This window comes from Drosophila bipectinata, chromosome XR, assembly GCF_030179905.1.
Source record: "Drosophila bipectinata strain 14024-0381.07 chromosome XR, DbipHiC1v2, whole genome shotgun sequence".
NCBI classification, from domain to species: domain Eukaryota; kingdom Metazoa; phylum Arthropoda; class Insecta; order Diptera; family Drosophilidae; genus Drosophila; species Drosophila bipectinata.
In genome coordinates, this window is record NC_091735.1 from 8,718,334 (window position 1) to 8,742,736 (window position 24,403).

A 24,403-nucleotide genomic window follows, 5' to 3' on the forward strand; every position below is an offset into this window, starting at 1 on the left:
AATTTTTAGCGAGTGGGGTCTCAGCAGGAGATCTGTCCGCACCATATACAGTGGCTTATTTGTTGCTTGCACAACAAGTGGGTCACCGGTGTGGAGCGATATAGTCTCGACTGTTGCTGGCAGAGCGAAAGTTTGGAGTGTGCAGCGTTGGGAGTATGTGCATATGGTTGGGGAGTATGCTTGTCTCTACCGAGGCAATGCAAGTGTTGTTTGGAGCAGTACCCCTTGACTTGGAGATACGACGTAGAGCCGTAAGCTACAAGCTTTTTATCTACAAGCGAATAGTTTTATCGTGAAGTGTTAGGTGGGAACGTGGAGAGTTCGAGGCCCAGTAAGTGGCAGGCTTTGTTGCGTGAGCGTGTCCTATCGGACTGGCGGAATGAAAGTGAGAATGGGCGGGTCACCTACGAGTTCATTCCAGATGTCTCGTTTGTTTGTCTTGTATCGGACTTCGGTCGGATAAAAGTGAGAATGGGCGGGTCACTTACGAGTTCATTCCAGATGTCTCGTTTGTTGTCGACCGACCGGACTTTGGTTTTAATCTCAGCCGTTTTCAGTCACCGTCGAAGACCTTGATTTGTGGATGCCGAGGGGTGTTAGGGGGTGAATGGTGCGTGAATCAGGATCGAGTGAATAGGTGCTAGTAGGGTTCGCCGTCAAACCATCAAGGAATTTCCATAGAAGAGTTCCTCGCATCGAGGAATTCGAACACCTCAAGGAATACTGCAGGATTCCGGCAGTTATTCGAAGAACATTTCGAACTAAATACTTTGAGGAATCTTTGAGGAAATACCCCAGGGAATCCCTGGGGTATACTCTGAGGAATCTTTGAGGAAATACCCCAAGGAATCCCTGGGGTGGAATACTATGAGGAATCTGAAAGGAATTTGACACCCCCCCCCTTTCCATTCAATAAAAAAAAATTCAAAAAAATTAAAAATTATTATTATTATTATTATTACTTTTACTATTATTATAATTACAAATTATTATTATTTTACAAATAACTAATTATTATTTTTTTTTTTTTGTTTTTTATTATTATTTTTTATGCACGTTGGGGCAGCGTGCCCCAACACTTTCTCCGGCGATTTCCCCGGATCCACCATAGATATACTATCTGTAAATAAAATAAATAACAAATTAGATATTGCTTACATTATTTGTAATTAAAATACATACCGATCAAAACTCCATAAAAATTTTGAAACGCCTTCAATTTCTTCAATAAATTGGTCACTGCGGTGGTCTGCAAATTTATAGGTATTAAACATTTTTTTATATTTAATTTATAAATATTATACTTACACATTCTTCCTTCATGCCGCGGCCTAAGGCTAAATCTAAGGCTGCCAATGGCTCGTCGGTGCTGGTGACCTTGCTAATAAATAAGTTCATTATATGCACTACTCACCAGAATTAGTTATTATCACCTTAATTTTTTTAAAAAAATTTAACTTCAAACGCAACAAACAAACGCGTGTAATTCATATGCAACTTGAACATCAAATGCAAAGAGAAGGGGAGAGGCAAGATGAAACCGAAAATTGACAACCGATAATTCTGGCGCGTGCCAGGGTATAGTCGACCAACGCAATGCCATGTAATTAGAATCGCACAAGGCAAATAATCAAACATGAACATTTTGGCTTTGCCTAAATCCAATTATTAGTGAGGCACCTTGTAAACCAAGGAGGATTTGTTGAAGCGGACGGATATTTCCAAGGCACACATGAGTCAAAAAATGTATTTAAAGTAAACTAAAATTTTTCTAAAGTACCATTAAGATCAGTGCACGCCAGAATATCAGACCAGTCAAATGTATCGATAAGGCTATTAAGTTTCTGAAAATCAGCTTTACGGAAACAGCGAATCTTAATTACCACGCTCGGAGACATCTGATCGATACCAGGAGTGGTTTCGATTGAGACCTCCAGCGTGGGGTGATATGGATCCTCTGGGGTTGAAAGGGGAAAAGCTCTGGAGAGAGCAGTACCATCAGGATCAGATACAAAACATAAGTCTAAGAGCCGACCTAGCGAATTTCTAACATGATTGATCTGACCTAGGGACATGTCAAACATGCCCGCGGTGAAGTCATGGTAAGTTATAAGTGACAAAGATGGTGAGTTATCGACGTTGGACCACTTTAATTCTGGGATATTAAAGTCACCCACCGCTACGAGTTGGTCACGATCCGTCAAAAGATTAGAGACGTATCGAATAGCGGACAAATGCTGCCAATATGTGGGCGGTTCAGACATAGGAGGTATATATGAACATGTAATGTATAAAGCTTTCACGGACATAGTGATTTTAACGCAAATAAATTCTATGTCACCAAACTCTTGGGATTTCACCTCTTCAGAAGCAAAAGTAGAGTCTACCGAAATGAAGACTCTACCTCCTCTTCGCTGAGATCGATCCCGTCTAAAAGTGGTGTACTTACTTGGAAAAACTTCGGAGCTAAAGATCTCCGGATTTAACCAAGTTTCTGTAAATGCTATTATATGGGATGCAAAGAAAGAACTATCAGAATATAGCTTGGGGAGTTTGCTACGTAGCCCCCTAGTATTCTGATAGGTAAGAGTTAGTGAGGAAACTAGTTTTTTGGGTTAGTGGCCAAAGAAGAGGTGGAGGGTTGGTCAGTGGTTCCGATATTGGGAAGTCTCACTCCCACTGGTTTATTAACTTTTTTTTTTAACGGAACTAGGCTGATGTTCTTGGACGAAAAGATTCTCTGGCCAAAAACTGGGAGAACAAATTGTCTTGAATATCAGCGCGGGCACACGAATCTTGAAAGAAGACGTGCGCCTTGTATAATTATATTTAAATTTTTGTATGTCCTCCACCTTTATATCGGCTTTAGTTTTGGCTTTGATAAAAGCCGAGATATCAATCTCTGAAGTATCAGGGGCAAGCCGAGAAACAAATATATGTTTTGATGGAGGAATCATCTGTAAGGGTTTTGGTGTCGCAGGTACGAGAACTGCAGCATCAGTCGGTGCCGATGGTCCGGACTGTGGAATACCCTTTTGGGTGACTCTAATGGGGGTTTCGTTCCCTAGGACCTGTGGCATCACTTGAAGGGATGCCATGGCGGACATATCAGACAATTGCTCATTATCCCTGAGAAATTCTGACGAGTTTTTCTCAGTTCTAGCCCTTGGGGTGGCCAGAGATATAAGCGGCTGCATTAATGTCGGCTGAGCAGGCTGAGGCGGATCAGAAACAGCGGATTTCTTACGCTTAGGGGACTCATTTAGCAGCTGAAGGCCACTAAATTGAGTCTCAAGCGCACAGAGCTGGTCATTGATTTTACGAAAACCAGTGATCAGCTCTTTAAATCCATTTTTGGTCTGTCTCATGAACGACCTCATTTCGCCTTGCACAGCACGACAATTCTCACAACAATAATGTATCCCAGACCTACGGGAAATGGTCATTGATCCGAAACTGATGCAGTGAAACCGGCACACTTGGCATGTACGACGTTCTCACATAGCCAGCAATGGATGGCAGGCTGGGATGAGGAAATTGTCTTGTTACAAGACTTAATGGCACAGACAAGTTTAAATTCCATTTCATTTTTTTTTTTTTTTTATTTAATAAAACAAGAATTAATATTTAAAAATTTAAAAAACATAATACCTTGAACCACTATGCCAAATAGGAAGCCGAAGCGAGAGCTTTGAAATAGTGCAAAAGAGAAATGCAGAAATATAGATAAGCCGGGGAAGAAGCAGAGCTGAGCTATGCTTGGAATAGAATTGAGACAAATTATTAATTCGACTCCAAATAGTATACCACAGCACTCGCGACGCGATGCGGTTTAGGCTTTAAGATTGTTAAGATTCACAAGATTTAATTCACAAGTATGTAAACACCGGTTTACCAATATTTTTAATAAAACGCAGTGCGCACAAAAAAAACACGACCGTTCGCTTGAAAGAAAGAGAGGGAAGTGTACCATATGATTAGATAAGAAAAATTAATTAAATATAATCTTAAATATATATAAATATTTCAAAATATTTTAAAAAGGGTATTCTGACGTCGCTTGCATTCATTTGGTTTTCGACACAGATTTTTTTTCTCTCCCTTCCCTCCATCTACATCTCTCTAATTTTCTCTCTGTCGCGTGCCGCTGCTCCGAAAATATGACGTAGAAGCTTCGAGAATCATCGTCGAAAGCAGGTAGAAGTTTCGTTTCCCCTTTCGTTTCGGACTTGAGTAAACGAAGCCCATGCAATTTGTTTTTGTTTTTCGAAAATGTCGCCAGGAAAAGTCGGGGAAGGAATTATGGTACTGAAGGGATCCCACAACAGCATACCTATACACTCATACCAACATCCACACACTCTTAGTGTGCGCCGACACGACCATCCTGACCATTACACGACCCCGTGCAATTTTTTCAAAAATTCTTTGTTACCATTCAATCAACTTATCATTACAAATCACATCTTCATATTCCTGTGTTTTTTCCTAACTAATACAAATTCTTTTCTTTGACATAGCTCATTTTTACATTATCATTAATCATTACATTACAATCATTACATTAATTGTTTTGCACTTGTGCGTACATTATTATTAAAAATTTCATTATTAGCCCTTAATTAGTGTCTCTTGTAAAAGTTTCTCTTTACATGATTTCATTACTGTCTCCTTCAACAGTGTCATTTTCATTACTGCGTCTTTCAACAGTGTCTTTTTCAATCATTTCATTACTGACTCTTTCAACAGTGTCTTTTTCAATTATTTCATTACTCTCTCTTTCAACAGTTTCTGTTTCAATTTCATTATTTAAATCCTCTTTACAACTTGAAAATTCAACTGGTATTTGTCCATCTGGCATTTTTCTTATATCACTATGGGCATATTTATATTTTCTATTATTTGTCAAAGACCTGAGCATATATCTATCCCCCTCTAATAATTCAGTTACATATTTGAAAAGGCCCCCTAAACTATGGACTTAACTTTGTTTGATGCCTCTCTTAATTTTTTAACAATACTAAATCTCCATCCTTGCATCCAACAACTTTAGCCTTGTTTTTATGAAATTGCTCCTTGTTATATGCTGCTGCAGCTAAAATATTTTGAACTGCTCGTGCTCTCACTTCTGCCAAGTCGACCTCCATCATATCGCAGGGTGGAAGCAATCCCAACGGACGGGAAACTTTAACAATAAACAATTTTAAAGGGCGTGCCTTTGTCACTCGACTAACCGTACAATTCAAAGCTAATTGAACTTCTCCTAAGACATCTTGCCAAGATCGATTGGTAGTTTCAACGGCAGTTAATAAGTTCTTTAACGTGCTTATAATGCGTAATAATGCTAAAAATGCTCAATCGCAATCAAATGCAACTTAATTTTTTGTTGTGAACAAAACTCACTAAATCTTGTGCTGGCGAAACACCTGCCCTGATCCGCCAACGCCGGGAAATAGCCGTCGTGACAGCAGCCATTTTCAGCATCAATTTTAAGCGTGTGGGTTAAATAAACAAATTTAGTAATGGCATCCACCTGGACAATGATATACTCTTTTTGATCAGACTTGCCACTCAACTTCCCACTTATATCGATGTGAATGGTGTGCCAAGGTGTATTTACTTTTGATATTTGATGGAGACTTACTTGAACATTACCCGAAGAAGACTTTGACATTTTACACGTAATACAGTTCTCAACGAACTTCCGAATGTACTTGGACATATTATCAAACCAGTAATAGTCAAAGGCCTTATATAAGGTCTTCTCCCATCCCAAATGCATGATGGACTCATGGATCTGATTTATTACGGACCATCTAAATGACCGAGGAACAATTAAAAAAGATCGAGTTCTACCATTACGCTGAATTTTTCAATATACCATAATATTCCTGCTCTCAACTCGGAAGTCTTAGCAATGTCCTCAGCAAGAGAATTTTTTTCCAACTTATTTACAACATTAACAATTTCAGAATCTTTACGCTGTACGGCCAAAAGCCAATTGTCCGATATTTCTGCCAAATTAACTCGTTTTTCTGGAATTTTGCAAGACAACTCTGCTGAAGGTTTCTTAAATTTCTTGAAAAGATGCAGATTTCTTGAAAAGAAGTCAACATGAGACATTCGTTTACCTTCTTTATATTGTATGTCAAATGTAAAAGTCTGTAAATAAGCCCACCATTTTTGCACTCTGGGACATAGATCCCTCACATAACTCACATAGCTTTAAGTGAGTTACAATCAGGGAAGACAACAAAATCTGCCGACAAAAAAATCTTACAAATTCTACCCAATAAATAATGGCGAAAATGTTTTATAGACAAAACAACATCAAGAGTTTCTAATTCATAGGAATGATACCATGATTCAGCAGGAGAAGCAGCCTTACTAAAATATTCAATGACATGAGACTTGTTGATTTTGTGTAAGAGATGTTGTTTGAGAGAATCGTATTGCGATCGGCGGCGATATCGCCGAGATGTTTCACCAGGACAGAATACACACAGAAGATCAGGTATACAAACGCTTTGTATTTATAGACCCATACCAGAGAACGGCAACTTGCCACTCGCACAATGAGTGGCACGAAAAACACCGGGTATTTTAGGCACCCGAGTGTCTTTCATGCACGAAGTTTTGTGCATGAGTATTTACCATGCACGAAACTTCGGGTGTCTGGAAACACCCAGAAAAGGGTGCTTGCCTTTTTTTTACCCAGTAAGTTTCTTGTGGGTGGATCGCAGGCACAAACAAAAAACGGATGGGTGGATCGCAGGCACAAACAAAAAACGGATGGGTGGATCGCAGGCACACACAAAAAACGGATGGGTGGAAGAAAGGCACAAAAAAAGATCATAAAACGATCGTAGGAAAGGGTTTTGATGTTTTTACTTTTGTATGTTCTGGGTACCCGTGCACGAAGTCTAGACGCTTAGGTAGTTAGAAAAGGACAGAAAGGAAAGAAAAGGACAAAATCTTCAACGATCATTTTTTTTACCATTTTTCTCTTTCCACTTTTTTTTAGGGTGGCTGGTATGATCCGAACAACAAGACACATAGGCACAAAATCATGAGTGCAAGAAAGGCAATAGGCACAAAATCATGAGTGCAAGAAAGGCAATAGGCACAAAATCATGAGTGCAAGAAAGGCAATAGACACTTTGTACTCATCCAAAAATTGTGTGTGTCGGTATTGCCTTTTTTGTTTTGTGTGGCGAGTGGTACTCGCACACAAATTTTTATGGGTATGCATAGGGTGTCGAAAAGTGTCACCCGTGCCGTTCTCTGACCCATACACACAACGGAGAGAGAACTACGCCATGCAAGTAATGACGTTTGGGAGCACCCACGTTAGTGAGTCTAGACAAAGTAACGTATGGACAGACCGAGAAGGTGCTGGGATTGTAATGGGACACGAAAGAAAATGTCATCCGCTACCGTTTATCCCCGTGATATCGCCATAAAGAACTTCTTCAAGGAAGGCAATGACCTACCAAACTAGAGTTTCTCAGTGTGTTGATGTCTATATATGATCCTTTAGGGCTAATATCCTTCTACGTAATGTATGCAAAAATAATATTTCAGGAAATATGGCGATGTGGATGTACCTGGTATGACCCCATACTTGAGGCAGAATGGATTAAATGGAAACGATGGCTTCGGTATATCCCGGACATTGAGAAAATGACCACCCCAATATGCCACACGAAGGAGTCACTGATGGATTCAGAAGTGGAGATGCACACCTTCGAGAACGCGAGCAAGAATGGATTTGCCGCCGTGAGTTTTATAAGATTTCAAAACGATGTAGGTAATCACTGCAGTCTACTGGGCAGCAAAACCCATACCGACATCCATACCAAGGCTTAAGCTCATGGGAGCAGTGCTTGGAGCGAGGTTAGCTCAAACTCTGAAGCACATGGCGCGAAGCTGAGCACACGGACATTCTGGACTGACTCGAGGACCGTCTTGAGTTGGCTGCGATCGGACCAGAGGAAGTACCAACAGTTTGTAGCACCCCGTGGGAACGAGATTTAGTAGTAGACGGTACTAGCGTCAAGAACTGGCGCTGGTTACCTTCCTCCGAGAACGTGGCGGATGACGCCACTAAGTGGAACAAAGGACCTGATTTCAACCGAGAAAGTCATTGGTTGAACGGCCCGACATTTCTTTGGCAAGAGAGGCAACTCCACCCTTGCTCGGATACGACGCTCCTGCCAACAATGCAAGAACCGACAGCGGCCTTCAAGCCGCCGCGCATGGTGGGACTTCTCTATCCAAGAGTAGCAGCTTTCATAGACCCTTCAGCTACACGGGTGTGGACTACTTTCGACCTCTAACGGTGCGGGTCAGAAGGACTTCAGAGAAACTATATGGCGTGCTTTTCACCGGCCTCTCTACAAGAGTAATACATCTTGAGGTAGCGTATTTATTAATCACTGACTCTTGTATTCTAGCAGTACGCAGCTTTATGGCCCGACGAGGGTGCCCAGTGGAACTCTGGAGCGACAACAGCACCAATTTTCAAGAAGCCTAAACGGAGTTGCATAGGGCGTTCGAAGATGTGGACAAGGATTTACTCTCTCGCAAGTTTTCTGGACCCCGGGTGACATGGAAGTTCATTCCAGCCGCATCTTCCCACATGGGTGGCGCATAGTGGGGCCGTGAAGATGGCGTTGGAATCATGATGACCACGACTTTTTGAAAAAAAATATTCAAAGCTCTTAAATAATTAAAAACAAAACTTAAATAACTATAACAAATTCAATAAAATGTTTTTAGACTTTCTCTTAAATCCAAGATTAAAACACAATATGCTCTACCCATTATAATAAGACCTAATAGAAACATTTTTTTCTTTGATTTATCAAAACTTTATGTTCAAATTCAACAGACAGATATAGATGTATATATAAATATAATTACAGATATACACAAAACAATTATTTAAAAAAGAAACTAGAAGGGGGTTACTCAGTTGTACCTGTTGTTCCACCCACACTAACCCATAGAAAATTGTCACAAATTTTTACTTATGTAATAGTTTCGTAATTTATTTGAATTCTATAACGCGTTTAATGTCTTAAATTGTTAATGCTGACCAAGAGGGTTCCAAATTTTCCTAAATCATCAATTGTTTAAAATTCTTTTTGGCAGCTTAGAGCGACAAATGAGGCCACTTAATTTAACTCTGGTTCTACGCAGTTTACAGGAAGCTGGTGGTTTTCTTTTTTTGACTATTATTGTAACGGTCAATACGCATATATAACTGAACAGACCCACATGGACGTAGACCTTAAAAAATTATTATGTTTTGAAGCTGAGACAAAGTGGTCCCCAAGTGGATGCTTTCGGGCAAGTTTTTGATCTGAAGCAACCACCGTTGGCACTCGGCACACTTTCGCTGACGATCCTCACGCGTCACATCGACACCAAGGCCATTTGCAGTCCAGGTATCGAGGTTTTCTTGGATGGTTGGCAAAAAATTTGAGAGAATTATACGTAGTGCATCGCAGGCTCTTGTGAAGTGACTAGAATTAATAGATGAGTTAGTTTACTAAGTTTGCAATATTATGGTATTCTTACAACTTATGTTGGCTTTGTAAAAGGTCATATATCTCTGGCAAAACAAACATGCAGAAATCTAAATTCCACGAGGATCTAAAAGAAATTTTGTGTAGTGGATTAGATGTATTAGACTTATGCCATTGTTACTTTGCACATTGTCTTACGGTTTTTCTAGTATGGCTCCAAGCAGATCTATAAAAATAGATTTTCCGGTATTCTTGGCTTGCCTCAAGGCGCCCAAAACATCGTGTGACCTAAAAATAGTTCCAAAATAACTTTTTAAATATATGTATATTTTTAATCTGGGTACAAGAAAGGAAAAACAAGAAAGGAAAGCTAACTTCGGGCGGAGCTGAAGTTGATATACCCTTGCAGTTAAAACCGGATATATATCGTAAACTTATCCTTATGAGAATATCATAATAAAATCAATTAACTACAATAAAATATCTAAAAAAAACAAGAAAGGAAAGCTAACTTCGGGCGGAGCCGAAGTTTATATACCCTTGCAGTTAAAACCGGATATATATCGCAAACATCGGATATAGTTGGCCGATCCTTATGATTACATCATAATAAAACTAATTAACTAAAATATAAAAACTAAAAAAAGGTCCCAAACTTCTATCTTCAAAAATATGAAAGTTGATATTTCTACCAAGTACCATTTCCGATCGTTCAGTTATATGGCAGCTATAGGATATAGTCGGCCGATCCTAATGAAATTTGGTAGGTTGGATCAACTGACCAAAAATAGAATCTGTATTAAGTTTCAGCTTTCTATCTTCAAAAACACGAAAGTTGGGTCATTTCCGATCGTTCAGTTATATGGCAGCTATAAGATATAGTCGGCCGATCCTTATGAAATTTGGCATGTCGTAATGTTTTGCCAAAAATAGCGCTCGTGTCAAATTTGAACTCTCTAACTCTAAAAACACCAAAGTTATACCATTTCCGATCAATCAGTTATATGGCAGCTATAGGATATAGTCGGCCGATCCCGGCCGTTCCGACTTATATACTGCGTGCAAAGGAAAGAAGGGTGTGTGCAAAGTTTCAAGACGATAGCTTCAAAACTGAGAGACTAGTTCGCGTAGAAACGGACAGACAGACGGACAGACGGACATGCTCATATCAACTCAGGAGGTGATCCTGATCAAGAATATATATACTTTATAGGGTCGGAGATGTATCCTTCACTGCGTTGCACACTTTTGGACAAAATTATAATACTCTCTGCAAGGGTATAAAAAGTCCCAAGCTTCTATCTTCAAAAATTCAAAAGTTGGTACTTCTACCAAATACCATTTCCGATCGTTCAGTTATATGGCAACTATAAGTTATAGTCGGCCGGTCCTTATAAAATTTGGTAGGTTGGATCAACTGACCAAAAATTTAATCTGTACTAAGTTCCAGCTTTCTATCTTCAAAAACACAAAAGTTGGGTCATTTCCGATCGTTCAGTTATATGGCAGCTATTGGATATAGTCGGCCGATCCTTACGAAATTTGGCATGTCGTATTATTTTGCCAAAAGTAGCACTCATGTAAAATTTGAAACTTCTAAATTGAAATTCTAACTCTAAAACCACCAAAGTTACACCATTTCCGATCAATCAGTTATATGGCAGCTATAGGATATAGTCGGCCGATCCCGGCCGTTCCGACTTACTGCGCGCAAAGGATAGAAGGATGTGTGCAAAGTTTCAAGACGATAGCTTTGAAACTGAGAAACTAGTTTGCGTAGAAACAGACACAAATTTTACATGAGCGCTATTTTTGGCAAAATAATACGACGTGCCAAATTTCGTAAGGATCGGCCGACTATATCCTATAGCTGTCATATAACTGAACGATCGGAAATGACCCAACTTTCGTGTTTTTTGAAGATAGAAAGCTGGAACTTGGTACAGATTATATTGTTGGTCAGTTGATCCGACCTACCAAATTTCATAACGATCGGTCGACTATATCTTATAGCTGCCATATAACTGAACGATCGGAAATGGTTTTTGGTAGAAATACCAATTTTGGCATGTTGAAGATAGAAGTTTGGGAATTTTTTTAGATTTTGTATTGTAATAAATTGGATTATATTTTCATATTCCCATAAGGATCGGACAACTATATCCGATCTTTGCGATATATATCCGGTTTTAACTGCAAGGGTATATAAACTTCGGCTCCGCCCGAAGTTAGCTTTCCTTTCTTGTTTACTCTTATTTTGGTATATTTTATAAACCATGTTAGCAGTATTATAAGGATAAATTACACAGTGCAACAGTGATTTTGAATTTTTGAAGAGACCTAGTAGAAATTGTTTATTAGGTCGAATATAGTACAAAACCGTGTTTGAAATATTTCTAACACCCTCAAAATCTTGATTTATTTAGAAAAAACGTTTTTTCAAGACATTTTTGCTATTAAAAATTTTTAAACACATAACTTTTATAATTTTTAAAAAAGGATAATAGTTTTACACAAGAAACTGACATTTTTGATTTTTTGTCGAGTTTTTCGGACTTTGACGCCATTTTTTCGGTACAACTTACAAGAAATGGTATCATTTTTGGCACACACCTATATTTTCTCAATTATCAATACTAATCTCAAGAAGACTTAATCAAGAATAAAACATGACCAATTTCATTACAAAACAAGAAAGGAAAGCTAACTTCGGGCGGAGCCGAAGTTGATATACCCTTGCAGTTAAAACCGGATATATATCGCAAACATCGGATATAGTTGGCCGATCCTTATGATTACATCATAATAAAACCAAATAATTACAATAAAAAATCTAAAAAAAAAAGTCCCAAGGTTCTATACTATTTCCGATCGTTCAGTTATATGGCAGCTATAGGATATAGTCCGCCGATCCGCCGAATTTGGCATGTCATAATGTATTGCCAAAAATAGCTCTCGTGTCGTGTCAAATAACTCTCTAACTTTATAAACACCAAATTTATACCATTTCCGATCAATCAGTTATATGGCAGCTAAAGGATATAGTCGGCCGATCCCGGCAATTCCGACTTATATACTGCGTGCAAAATAAAAAAGGGCGTGTGCAAAGTTTCAAGACGACAGCTTTAAAACTGAGAGACTAGTTGGCGTAGAAACAGACAGACAGACGGACAGACGGGCATGCTCATATCAACTCAGGAGGTGACCCTGATCAAGAATATATATACTTTATAGGGTCGGAGATGTCTCCTTCCCTGCGTTGCACACTTTTGGACAAAATTATAATACCCTCTGCAAGGGTATAATTATGAAAATTGATGAAGTTATAACGCTTTTCCCAAAACAAGTCAGTGCAATTTTACTAGCGCTTGGGAGTAACAGTGAGTAAAAAGAATAATCGCAATGGAAGGGCACATTGCTCCGGAACGCTAGCAAGATTGCACTGACATTACCTTAAGATAAGTTTAGCAGCTTATAACGTGGTTCGATAGGTTAAATATTTGCGTTTTTCAAAAGTGTTTTTAGTGGGCTAAAACGATTTGTGTATTTGTGAAAAAAGGTTACCTGAAAAGGTAAAAGTTAAATTGAAGTACAATTTTAAAATGGAGTAACACAAAAATAGTTTCACCTTATTATTTTTACTGTTTTAAATGAATATTTTCTCTTTTAATTAGAAGCTAGAAGTATTAGCTAAAAGTCTGGGAAAGGCAAAAAATATCCGAAATCTACTAAGACAGAACATTTCAAAGCCTGTGAAAGTATCGACCGATGAAGCTGTAGCTCTTCTTTTGGATGAGAGCTTAGCAAAAAAACAGTATTTTTCAATAAGGGAGCTAGCTGAACATAAAATTTTTCCCTTATACAAAGAAGTGGCTAATAAACCAGAACGGAAAGATAACTTCGGGCGCAGCCGAAGTTGATATACCCTTGCTGTTAAAACCGGATATATTTAGAAAACATCGGATATAGTTGTCCGATCCTTATGAGAATATCATAATATAACCAATTTATAAAAAATAAAGCTCAAAAAAAGTATCAAGCTTCTATCTTCAAAAATACAAAAGTTGGTATTTTTACCAAAAACCATTTCCGATCGATCAGTTATATGGCAGCTATAGGATATAGTCGGTCGATCCCTATAAAATTTAGTAGGTTGGGTTAACTGACCAAAAATTTAATCTGTTCTAAGTTTCAGCTTTCTTTCTTCAAAATCACGAAAGTTGGGTCATTTCAGATCGTTCAGTTATATGGCAGCTATAGGATATAGTCGGCCGATCCTTATGTAATTTGGCATGTCGTAATGTTTTGCCAAAAATATAATTTTGGACAAAATTATAATTTTGGTCAAAAGTGTGCTATAGCTGCCATATAACTGAACGATCGGAAATGGTTTTTGGTAGAAATACCAACTTTCGTATTTTTGAAGATAGAAGCTTGATACTTTGTTTGAGCTTTATTTTTTATAAATTGGTTATATTATGATTTTCTCATAAGTTTTGGCCAACTATATCCGATTTTTGCGATATATATCCGGTTTTAACTGCAAGGGTATATCAACTTCGGCTCCGCCCAAAGGATTCTTTCCTTTCTTGTTTTCTTAAAAGCACCACCAAAGCTTTTTGAGTGCTTTTAAAAGTCACTGCCCTTGATCAGCAGATTTCCGAATAGCAATTTGCTCCAAAATATTTAGTACCTTTATTTTTTTCACACGCGTTATATTAGTCAACAAAATTCAACTAAATTATGGAAAGTAATCTTCAAGGTACGCACTATTTAATATATTTAAATTGTTATTTTTAGTGTAGTTGTAGGGATTTAGCATTGTTTAAGGTCCAATTTATGCGTATTTTTTTAGAAATCTAACATGCGTTCTCCGTGTTTCGTGGAATAGAACTAATAAGCTATTCCATGCTGAAAACAACTAATTGGTCTAGAAAGTACTTGTGAGTGTTTTCTTTAATCAAACACCAAATTGATCACCGTTCGTCCACCTTTTTTCTCGTTTAAAATTAGCCACAGCTAACTTTTTCAAATATGGCGTATAAAAATCGAAAAATTGTGTATCGGAGTATATACCAGTATAACCAAGATAACCAAGATATCTTGGATAACCAAGATAACAGAGGAAATAGACAAAAAATAAGTCATTTTTATAGTTACATTCATGAAATTTCTGACTTTTTGTGAGAAAACGTTTTGTTTATATATGCAGAAATACCCGTGGTACTCAATGCCACCAACGATTCACGAATTACTAGTCCACAGTTATCAGATAAATAAGTCGACATTAATTCGATTAGGATGCTTAGGCGAAAATGCATCAGATGCACCTAACAATATCTACAAGAGAGACAGACTCTCACAAGCAAAAAAAAATAGTCGAATCAATATTATGGCTGATCTTTTCCACAGGGCGCTAGATTCTTCGGATCCTTTATTATCTGGTTTTAACCAGGATTATCGTAACAAGCGGACTATGTCATGATGGACGAAACCCTTCCCGCCTACTCGTGGGTCCAAATATGAATTCTACTTTACAAAAAAAAACTAAAACGGAGAACTGAACTCCCTAAAAAAAGTCCAGAAATGGGGTCAGTGACCCTTCAAACTCCAAGGCCTTTAAAAGCCAAGGAGTTGCTGAGATGGAGAAGCTCCTCACAGAGAGGCAACATCTGGAGGCGGCTCGCGCCGGTGCGGAGGTAGATGCCAAGGCATCTTCTTCCAAAGCGAGGCTAGCCATGGGGCCACCGAACGGCGTGGAGGGTCAACTTCTAAACCAACCAGCGGGGCCCGTACGATGAACCGGGGTCCGGGAGCATCTCACTCGACGCTGCGGAAAGGCTCCTATAAAGATAGGAAGAGAGCAGCCTTTATCCTGATGAGGGCGGACCCATCGGCGGAAGCTAACCCGGACGAGATTACAAAGTGAGCAAGGGAGATACTGCCCGACTTCCAACCGGAAAAGGCGGGTGTGAGATTAGAGCCGAAGAAACTCGCTGGGTCAGATCCTGCCAAGGAGATCGCGCAGAGTGCGAAAAGGCAGATTTCAACGGAGGGAGAGCCCCCCAAGCCAACAAGCGGAAAGTCCAGCCGCTGCCGTCCAACCGCTCGTTCGCTGAAGTTACGAAGGTAAGAACCCTCATTGAAGTTCTGGACAAGGGATCCAAAGATGGGCTCATCCCAAAGGACCTTTGGCGACAAGTGGTTAACCCTAAAACCCGACCCTAAAACTATCCTGACGATGCTTAGGATTTGCAATTCGTCACTTCCCACGGCGGACTAGAGAGACGCCAAGGTCAAGGAGGCGGTAGACCTCCGGTGAAAGTCCTGGAAAAGTCAGAGCACCGGATCATATACGGATTCGAGCACGTGACGGTCCGTATCTACCTAAATTCAGCAATGAAGACCACGTAGCCGCAGCAATAGAGAGCCCAAAGGGTCCTCTAAGGGTATATGATCCACGACCAGGATGACCTCCCCCCGCACCCGCTACTCAAACAGCTGGTGGAAGACAGCGGGACGCAAAAGATCGAACTAATCATAGGTTGCGATGCCAACGCCAATCATCATCAGTGGGGAAGCACTGAAACGAACGAGAGAGGTGAATCAATCAAACCCCAATCTTCTGGTGGGTAATAGGGGTACAGAACCCATCTCCATGGTCAAAAAAACCCTACAACAGGGTAAAGAAGAAATACTTGACATTACTCGCAAAGCCTTTAATCTCGCCAGTAAGGCAAACACAGAGACAGCTTGGGAGGCGTACAAAGCGGACCTCAGGCAGTAGAACAAAGAACTGGGAAACAGCCTGTCCCTCCCAAACCAACTCGAATGCCTATTGAGTAATAGGTATCTCAGCTGAGCGATAAAACGCTTCAAGCCCTTCAAATCCCCAGGCCCAGATGGAATTTTCCCGGCACAATTAATCAAAGCCGGACCCAATCTAAGGTCATGGGTCAAGGAATCTTTCTCAGCAATTTTCAGAATAGGCATCGTGACCGCAACGTGGTTGCGGACGAAGTTCGTATTCATACGCAAAGCGGGAAAACCATCACACTGCACCCTTAAGGACTTCAGACCTATAAGCCTGTCGTCCTTTCTCCTCAAGACAATGGAGAGACTAATCAGCCTCCGCATTAATCTTACCATTAATCCAGATGATGTCTCGGGATCACAGCACGCGTATAGGAAAACCCGATCCACGGAGACGGCACTCCACGGGATCACTACGTTCGTCGAACCGGCACTCTTCTAGACATCGAGAAGCACGGTGCGTTTAACAACATCCTGCCATGTTCGATGAACAATGCGCTGACGAGTCTAGGAATAGACGATCAATCCGTGCGCCTTATAAAGCAGTTCTTGGTAAACAGGACTGCAAGGCAACAAACGCGCTTTATACAAGCCCCAAGGCAATTGGACCCAGTTGAAGAATATCTCCAAAGATAGTCAGATGGCTTTTCACAGCGTTCATTAGACCCATCCTATTCTACGGGGTGGTGGTCTGGTGGCCTGCTCTCGCAAACTCTACATGTAGAGAGAGATTTAGGAAAACGCAAAGGATGGCGGAGGTCTGCATTACAGGCAGCCTACCACACCAACAGTAGCCCTAGACTTCATATTACCTGTAGATATAGTGAGAGCCAAAATAGCCACGCTATCGGCAATTAGGATTCGCAAGACGGGTCTATGGAAAAGGACCGACTATGGACATACCAAGTCGGACCTACACCACTTCACCAAAGGGCCACAGACTACTGTGTACCTGTTGATCATCCCACTTTATAAGGTATATATATAAGGTATCTTATATATCAAATATAAGGTATCCATTCCAACGAGGGAGGTATGGGCCACACTAATCCCGGGACCAGCCGGTTCCCTTCATATTTACACAGACGTTGAACACAGACGTTCAAAGTTGAATGGCCAGGTGGGAGGCGGTTTACGGATTACGGTTACGAGATTACTTGGGAAACTGTACCGCTGACGAACTAGCAAGGGAAGGTACTAGTAGGCATTCCCTTAGCTACGTGTAGGCTAAAATGCAGGGATCACTTTGACCGCGTAGCACTGAGAAAATGGAGAAATCTCCAAAACTTCAGGAACTCACGCATGATACGGCCTATCCGACCTAGGAAAAAATCAATGATGCTTATCACCATCAATATGCAGGACTGCAGTCTGGCGGTCAAGGCCATCACCGGACCCTGGTTAATAGGGACTACTACACGAGCTGTGGGGATGTAGAAAAGGAAGAGATAGTCGCATACCTCCTGTGTTATTGCCCTGCGCTGGGGCGCAGCCGACTCAGATTATTGGGTGCAGCAGTACTCACGAACCTCAAGGATCTCCTCAAGGAGATCGCTCCATGCAGACTCGTTGCCTTCATCCGGAAAGCTGGATAGGAGGGGGGAGTGATACCGCACTAGCCCCAGCGGCTTAAGTGGATGGGGGTGTCAGTGAATTTTGACAGTATATTTAAAATACCTTTATCTACGACACACGTAGGATTATTTTTTTGCTTACTTTTTTTTATTAACAATTTGTGACGTATTTTTTTCGTGAAAATTTTAACTTTTTTCAATCACTCAAAATGTTGCAAAAATCAATATATCGCAAAAATCCTACGTGTGTCGATAGCTGTTGATGTATAGAAACTAACGAAACTTGATTCTTTTTTCAAAACTTAAGGACGTTAGCTGTCCGGCCATGGACCCCTTTCAAAAAAAAGGCCTACGAAGAATTGCTGCACAGCCGCCATTTTTTTTTTTTTCGATTTATTCGAAAAAAAATTTTTTTGGTACTTCGCATATCATATAATAAAAACTAATTTACAAATGTTCGATAAGCTTTTTCATTTGGCAACAAAAAATTCCAGAAAATCCACTTTATTTTCCTCAGTTACTCAGATGTCCGGGGGACATTATTCATACATTCCCGAAAAAAAACTTTAAAAACATATTTATGTACTTTATAATCTTTGGTTTCACTTACAAGAGGTAAAGATTGTCTTCTACGTGTGTGGGCTGTGTCGTCCTTACCCCATACCATAGGAATGAAATGGAAGTGAAGCTCATCAAGTTATTGCAGATTAGTATGGCTTTATACTTAAGCTGCCGTATAACTAAAGAATCGGAAATGACCCACTTTTCGTGTTTTTGAAGAAAGAAGCTTCGGACTTTTTTCAAAATTTTTTTAATAAAAAATTAATTGTATAATGAAATTCTCATTATGATCGGCCAATTGTAGCCAAATTAAAGAAAGACTGGAAAGACAAAAAAGACAGGGTGTAGGAGAAAGGGAAGAGTACTGGGTATCATATGGACGAGTGAACGTGGCAAAATTAAGAAACACAAACTTGATCTTCGCGGATACCATACAAGTCCAAGTTCCAAATGGTAAGTGAGAAGTAAGGGAGAAGAACGAAGCGATAACAAAAAATACGTCGAATGTTTACTCCTATTGCCTTTCTCGCATAGCTGGGCTTCTGACATTCACTCAGACAGGCCCCTTAAAATTATTTTTTGTCCGCTTAGCAGACTTTAGCTCGTTTAGATATGAGCCGTGTACGAAACATACCGTGTAGCGCTTCGTAGCCTATCCAGACTGGTCTGGCGATTACTCAGTTCCTGAAGTACAGCCTCGTGGGATCTCGCAAGCACATCAAAGTCATAATGATCATGGCTTGATGCCGCCTAGGAATCGAAAAAATATTAATTATTTAAGGAATTGTAAGAGTAAAACCGAAAAATGATACGTACACTATTATGCTTTTCCAGACTTTTGTTTGGACGTGCCGCGCGCATGTCCAAAGAGGTGCGAGAGCGAATCGGAGGTTTTGTTATAATTTCCACGCTTATGTTTTTTTGATGACTGTTTTCCTTATACAATTGGGAGCCCATGGGACGCTTATTTCTATTGACTACGCTTGAAGAAGAAGACTTTTTCAAGACCATGTTGTCGTCTAGTTTATGCAACTCCATTGAGCTAACCGACGATACTTGACTAAGCTTGTTGCCTCCAAAAATACCTGTAGTCGTCTGCTTGTTGCTGACCATGCTGTTTGTAGTTCTTTTGTGCGAATTGTTTGTGGTTTTCTTAATAGACTTTGACGACGCATTTATAGTCGAGGTGGTAGGCCCGGGCTTGTAGTTAATGGTCATGCCGTTTAGATTTTGGTTGACCGGAAAGTCTTCGACTATATCATAATTATCATAGTTTATTAGTATTGGAGGGTTGCTCTCGTTCAAGTTGATCTCTAGATGCTGCTCTTCCGTCTCGGTCGCGACTTTTTTGCCAAGGGAGTATATGCTGTAGTTATCAGGTATGTGCAGGGAGCTTGGCCCAGTCATTCTTATAAAGCGAGTGGATCCACCAACTTCTGTACTGTAGCTGTCGTTGTGTGGCAGGCTCTCTGAAAAATGGGCTGGTTTTCCTCGCGTTAATGATGAGTCTATGCCGCCGCAGAACGCATGTGGATGTGCAAGGTCCGCTGACATGCCCACAGACAGAGGAAGATGAACAGAAGGAAGCGAAGACATCGGTGACGTCTCTCCAGACTCTAGCACAGTCTCACTTACCACCTCAAGACTTAAGTTAGACGACAAAAACCGGTTGAAGCCTTGCCCTTCGGTGTCCTCATGCTCTTCCTGATCCTCATCGGTCTTGAACTCTCCTAGAGCCAGACGAAACTTTTGGTTTCCACGTGAAAAACTCTTTCTGTTAGTCGAGTTATGCTTAAATGTGGAAATCGCCTTTACCGATTGATAAAACGGATTTAAACGATCTAAGCTGATGGTGTTAACTGAAACTGTGTCTTCCTCGTGACATCCGGTAATCTTTAACGGCAATAAAGAAAGATTTAAAAGAGTTAAAGAAACCAAAACACAAAAGCTAACGTCGGGTGTACCCGAAGCTTATACAATCTTGCAATTTTAGATATAGTTAACTGATTCTTATGAGAATATCTTTCCATAATTATAAAACCCTTAGCAATGATATAAAAATAATAAAAGGTTCTGCAGATTTAATTTTGAGTATTTGAATATTTTAATTGAATTTTTATATTTTAAAGTAGAGCTGGCCAATCAGAGAGCACGCACCTAAAATATGTGTATTGGTGTGTTTTACACTGATATAATAGCAGTCCGAATGTTGTCTGTCATTATTATACCCAGTAGTCGTAAAGTACAATTGAATATTGTATGTACCATAAAGTATATATTCTTTGTTTATTTCAAATTTCGCCACGCCCCCTCCCGCAAATACAAATTGCATATTTCTGCAGCACTAGTACAAAAATTTATTTAAAGAAAACTTTTAAAATACAGTTTAATCTATATATTAGGGTGTCCCAAAAAGTCATACATTTTTTTTTAACGCATACCCTTAATTTGTTTGAATGAAAACGCAATTTGGAGTGGGTCGGATAACGATAACCCGCGCCGACTTGCAATTTCACTTGTCAATACTTGATTGATTGGCGAAAAGATTGGCCCACTTATATCGAGAGCGCGCAACCCAAGAAAACAAAAATATCAGGGCGGAAAGACTTTATCACTCCAAAATTAGTAGCCTACTTAAAGCCTTCTTAAACCTACTATTGAGGCACTTGGATACAATACTGATGAGATTTCAATAAGTCCTCAATTCAATGAATTCGCACCGTAAAGCGCGTAAAGAGCGCGCGGAATCCATTTAAAATAATTTTCAAAACGAGATGCCAGAGTTTGTAACCTCGATATCAAGTCGGCACGAGTTGCCCAGATTAAATCGCCATAATATTTATTTTCTATGTTCATAAGGTCATTTGGAAAGAAAATAGAGCGCATGCGATTCTAATAAAAAAAAAAATCCCACCTGTTACCTTGGGACACCCTACTAAATATATAAAACTCCTGTTATGTTACACCCACTTATAAATCAAGAACGGCACAACAGATTTGAGTGAAAATTGGTAGGGAGGTAGCTTAGAGCCAGGAGACGAACATATGATACTTTTTATCCCGTTCGACCGCGGGAATTATACTCCTCATAAATGGCTACACTTATAGTAATGAATAACAGTATGTAGGCTGTGAGCGTAACGTATCGAAATTTATGTGTGTGTGATATGCCCCTGAAATGGGGCCCTGCCGGCCACTTATCTACAGTCAGCAATGCCAAAAAAACGCAATTTGAGTCGTCGAACGGTCAATTCTAAGGCCGCGCGAGATAGAAGAGCACAAAGATCAGGAGAAAAAATTAAAGAAGATAATGAAAATGTGCGTGTGAGCATGACGCAGTTACGTGAATCACAATCGAAAAAGGCATGAGATGAACGTAATCAACCAAGACAACTACAACGAAGAGAAGCGCACAGATTCATAGTTAAAAGAAGAATTAACCAAAAACGCCAACAAGTTCATCGAGGATTTACATCAGGGCCATTACTTTGACTAGCATTCCAGTACGAGCCTGATGTTGAATGTTCTGCTTATGCCAAAGTGATTATTGGTACTTTGGAAAAAGAATCCTTGTATTGTCATGCGCTCAAATTTAAAAATGAACCAGTTGGGATGTGTTGCTCATCAGGAAAAGTACAACTACCTGAAATTGAAATAGTTAGTTAAGGTGCGCAGCATACTTCTCGGTACAGATCGAGTTTCTACCCTGTTTCATGAAGTCAATTCGTACATTCAATTCATGCTTCCAAATGACATCGTCTTTACTCATCACATATATGAATCGTGAACTACGGTACGATACTGTATAAATGGCAGGCATTGTTAGTCGCAATATTTCACTACTTAATGACAAACCTGGCAGATGCCAGGATTTTTTTTTTTGATGCACCAGGTGGAATTACGATTAAAAAAAATGGCATCGCTTTGGCCATTACATCTTCTGGCATTGCATCTACTTTAAAAGATGGAGGCAGAGCAGCGCATTCAGCACTTAAGCTGCCATTGAACATTTAAAATAATCCAGATGCAGTGTGCAACATAAGAAAACAATTGTCTATGGGCATAGTGCTGAAACAATGTGAAATAATTATTTTGGATGAATGCACTATGACACGTGAACATTCGCCTGAGGCACTGGATTGGACATTTAGGGATATAAAAAACAATGATAAACTATTTGTCGGCTCTATGTTACTCCTTTCAAGTGATTTCAGACAAACTTCCCGTTATTCCACCTTCAACGTACACTCATTAAATTAATGCTTGCTTAAAATCATCGCGACTGTGGTGTAATGTTGAAAAAGTAAAACTAACGAAGAATATGCGCGTTCAAATGGTTCGGGATCCATCCGCCGAAATTTTCTCTAAACAACTGTTAGATATAGGCGATGGGAAAGTTTCTGTACGTGAAAATACTGAATGTACTGGAAATACAGGAAACAAAACATTAAAAAAAACGTGGAAACATTTATTAAACAAAATAAATGAAAAACAAGAAAGAAAAGCTAACTTCGGGCGGAGCCGAAGTTGATATACCCTTACAGTTAAAACCGGATATATATCGGAAACATCGGATATAGTTGGCCGATCCTTATGAGAATATGATAATATAACCCAATTTATTATAATATAAAATCTAAAAAAGGTCCGAAACATCTTTCTTCAGAAATACCACAGTTGGTATTTCTACCAAAAACCATTTCCGATCGTTCAGTTATATGGCAGCTATAAGATAAGTCGGCCGATCCTTATAAAATTTGGCATGTCGTATTAGTTAGCCAAAAGTAGCTCGTGTAAAATTTGAACTCTCTATCTCTAAAAACACAAAATTTATACAATTTCCGATCAATCAGTTATATGGCAGCTATAGCATATAGTCGGCTGATCCCGGCCGTTACGACTTATATACTGTGTGCAAAGGAAAGAAGGGTGTGTGCAAAGTTTCAAAGCTTCAAAACTAGGAAGTAGTTTGCGTAGAATTAAACAGACGGACAGAATGTCATCAATAAGGAGGTGATCCTGATCAAGAATATACAGTAGCGGACAATGAAATCCGGACACCTAAGTACTTGCACTGTATGTGAACTTTGCATTAGTGTGGTAGGATTGCGTTTTTATATCGAGTTGAAATTTTTTAAAATAGTATTTTATGATTGAAAAAAAATATTTTTTTTTAAATATGTCGAAAATGACTGAAAATGTCCAAGGGGCCATATTGGCCTTACAATCGAAAATCTTAAGCTTCCGAGGAATAAGCTCTAACGTTGGATTTATTAAGGGGAGGGTAAGGTATTAAATTTTTTTTTTTTCATTTTTTTTTATTTTTTAAATTGAATGCATAATATCTGAAGAATATTGTGTCAAAATTAAAGTAAAATTGACGAAGTTATTAGTTATTGACGAAGTTGCTTGCAAACGTTTTACACTGGATTTTGTTTTGTTTATAACTTTAAAGCGTTATTCCCACAACTCACGTTTTCAAAGTCGGTGCCCCTCATAACTTCAAAACTACTGCACCGATCCTTTTGAAATTTTAAACACTATTTCTGTACATATTTTACGAGGTAACGCTGTCGAGTTTTTTTTTTTTGTTCATAATTTCGATTTTGCAATGACAAATTAACCGATTTGTTACCAAAAAATTGAGTTTTTCACTTCAGTCTTCGAAAAAATTAAAAAATTTCAATTTTCAAAAAACCTTCACAGCGTTACCTGGGGCGAACTATTATTTAACGAATGAACTTTCTTTTTTTGATTACAAATGATCCAGCACCGAGTTATGAGGGGCACCGCAATTCAACTTTTTTTGGCGACACGTCCGGACAATTGCTACCATTGCCATATTTTTAAATATTTTTTTGTAAACATTTGATAAAACATTCTTCTAATGTCATACTTTAATAAACCGTTGGTTGAATAAAT

The 24,403-nt window shown here is 39.3% G+C and overlaps 1 protein-coding gene across 2 annotated transcripts in view; it reads right to left on the bottom strand.

Annotated features, from left to right (window-relative positions):
- Window positions 1-8,964: 8,964 nt before the first annotated feature.
- kat80 (katanin 80) overlaps window positions 8,965-24,403 on the bottom strand; it is a 42,383-nt gene continuing 26,944 nt past the window's right edge. Inside the window, exons 6-10 of one of the 2 annotated variants that reach the window (XM_043211330.2) lie at window positions 19,298-20,374; window positions 19,116-19,231; window positions 9,732-9,821; window positions 9,586-9,660; window positions 8,965-9,530 (exon numbers count right to left, since the gene is read on the bottom strand). In XM_043211330.2, the coding sequence (XP_043067265.1) occupies window positions 9,296-9,530; window positions 9,586-9,660; window positions 9,732-9,821; window positions 19,116-19,231; window positions 19,298-20,374 (1,593 nt within the window). In that variant the 3' untranslated portion in view covers window positions 8,965-9,295. Of the gene's footprint in view, window positions 9,531-9,585; window positions 9,661-9,731; window positions 9,822-19,115; window positions 19,232-19,297; window positions 20,375-24,403 lie in introns of those variants that run through there. The other variant, XR_011444200.1, reaches the window with a different exon arrangement.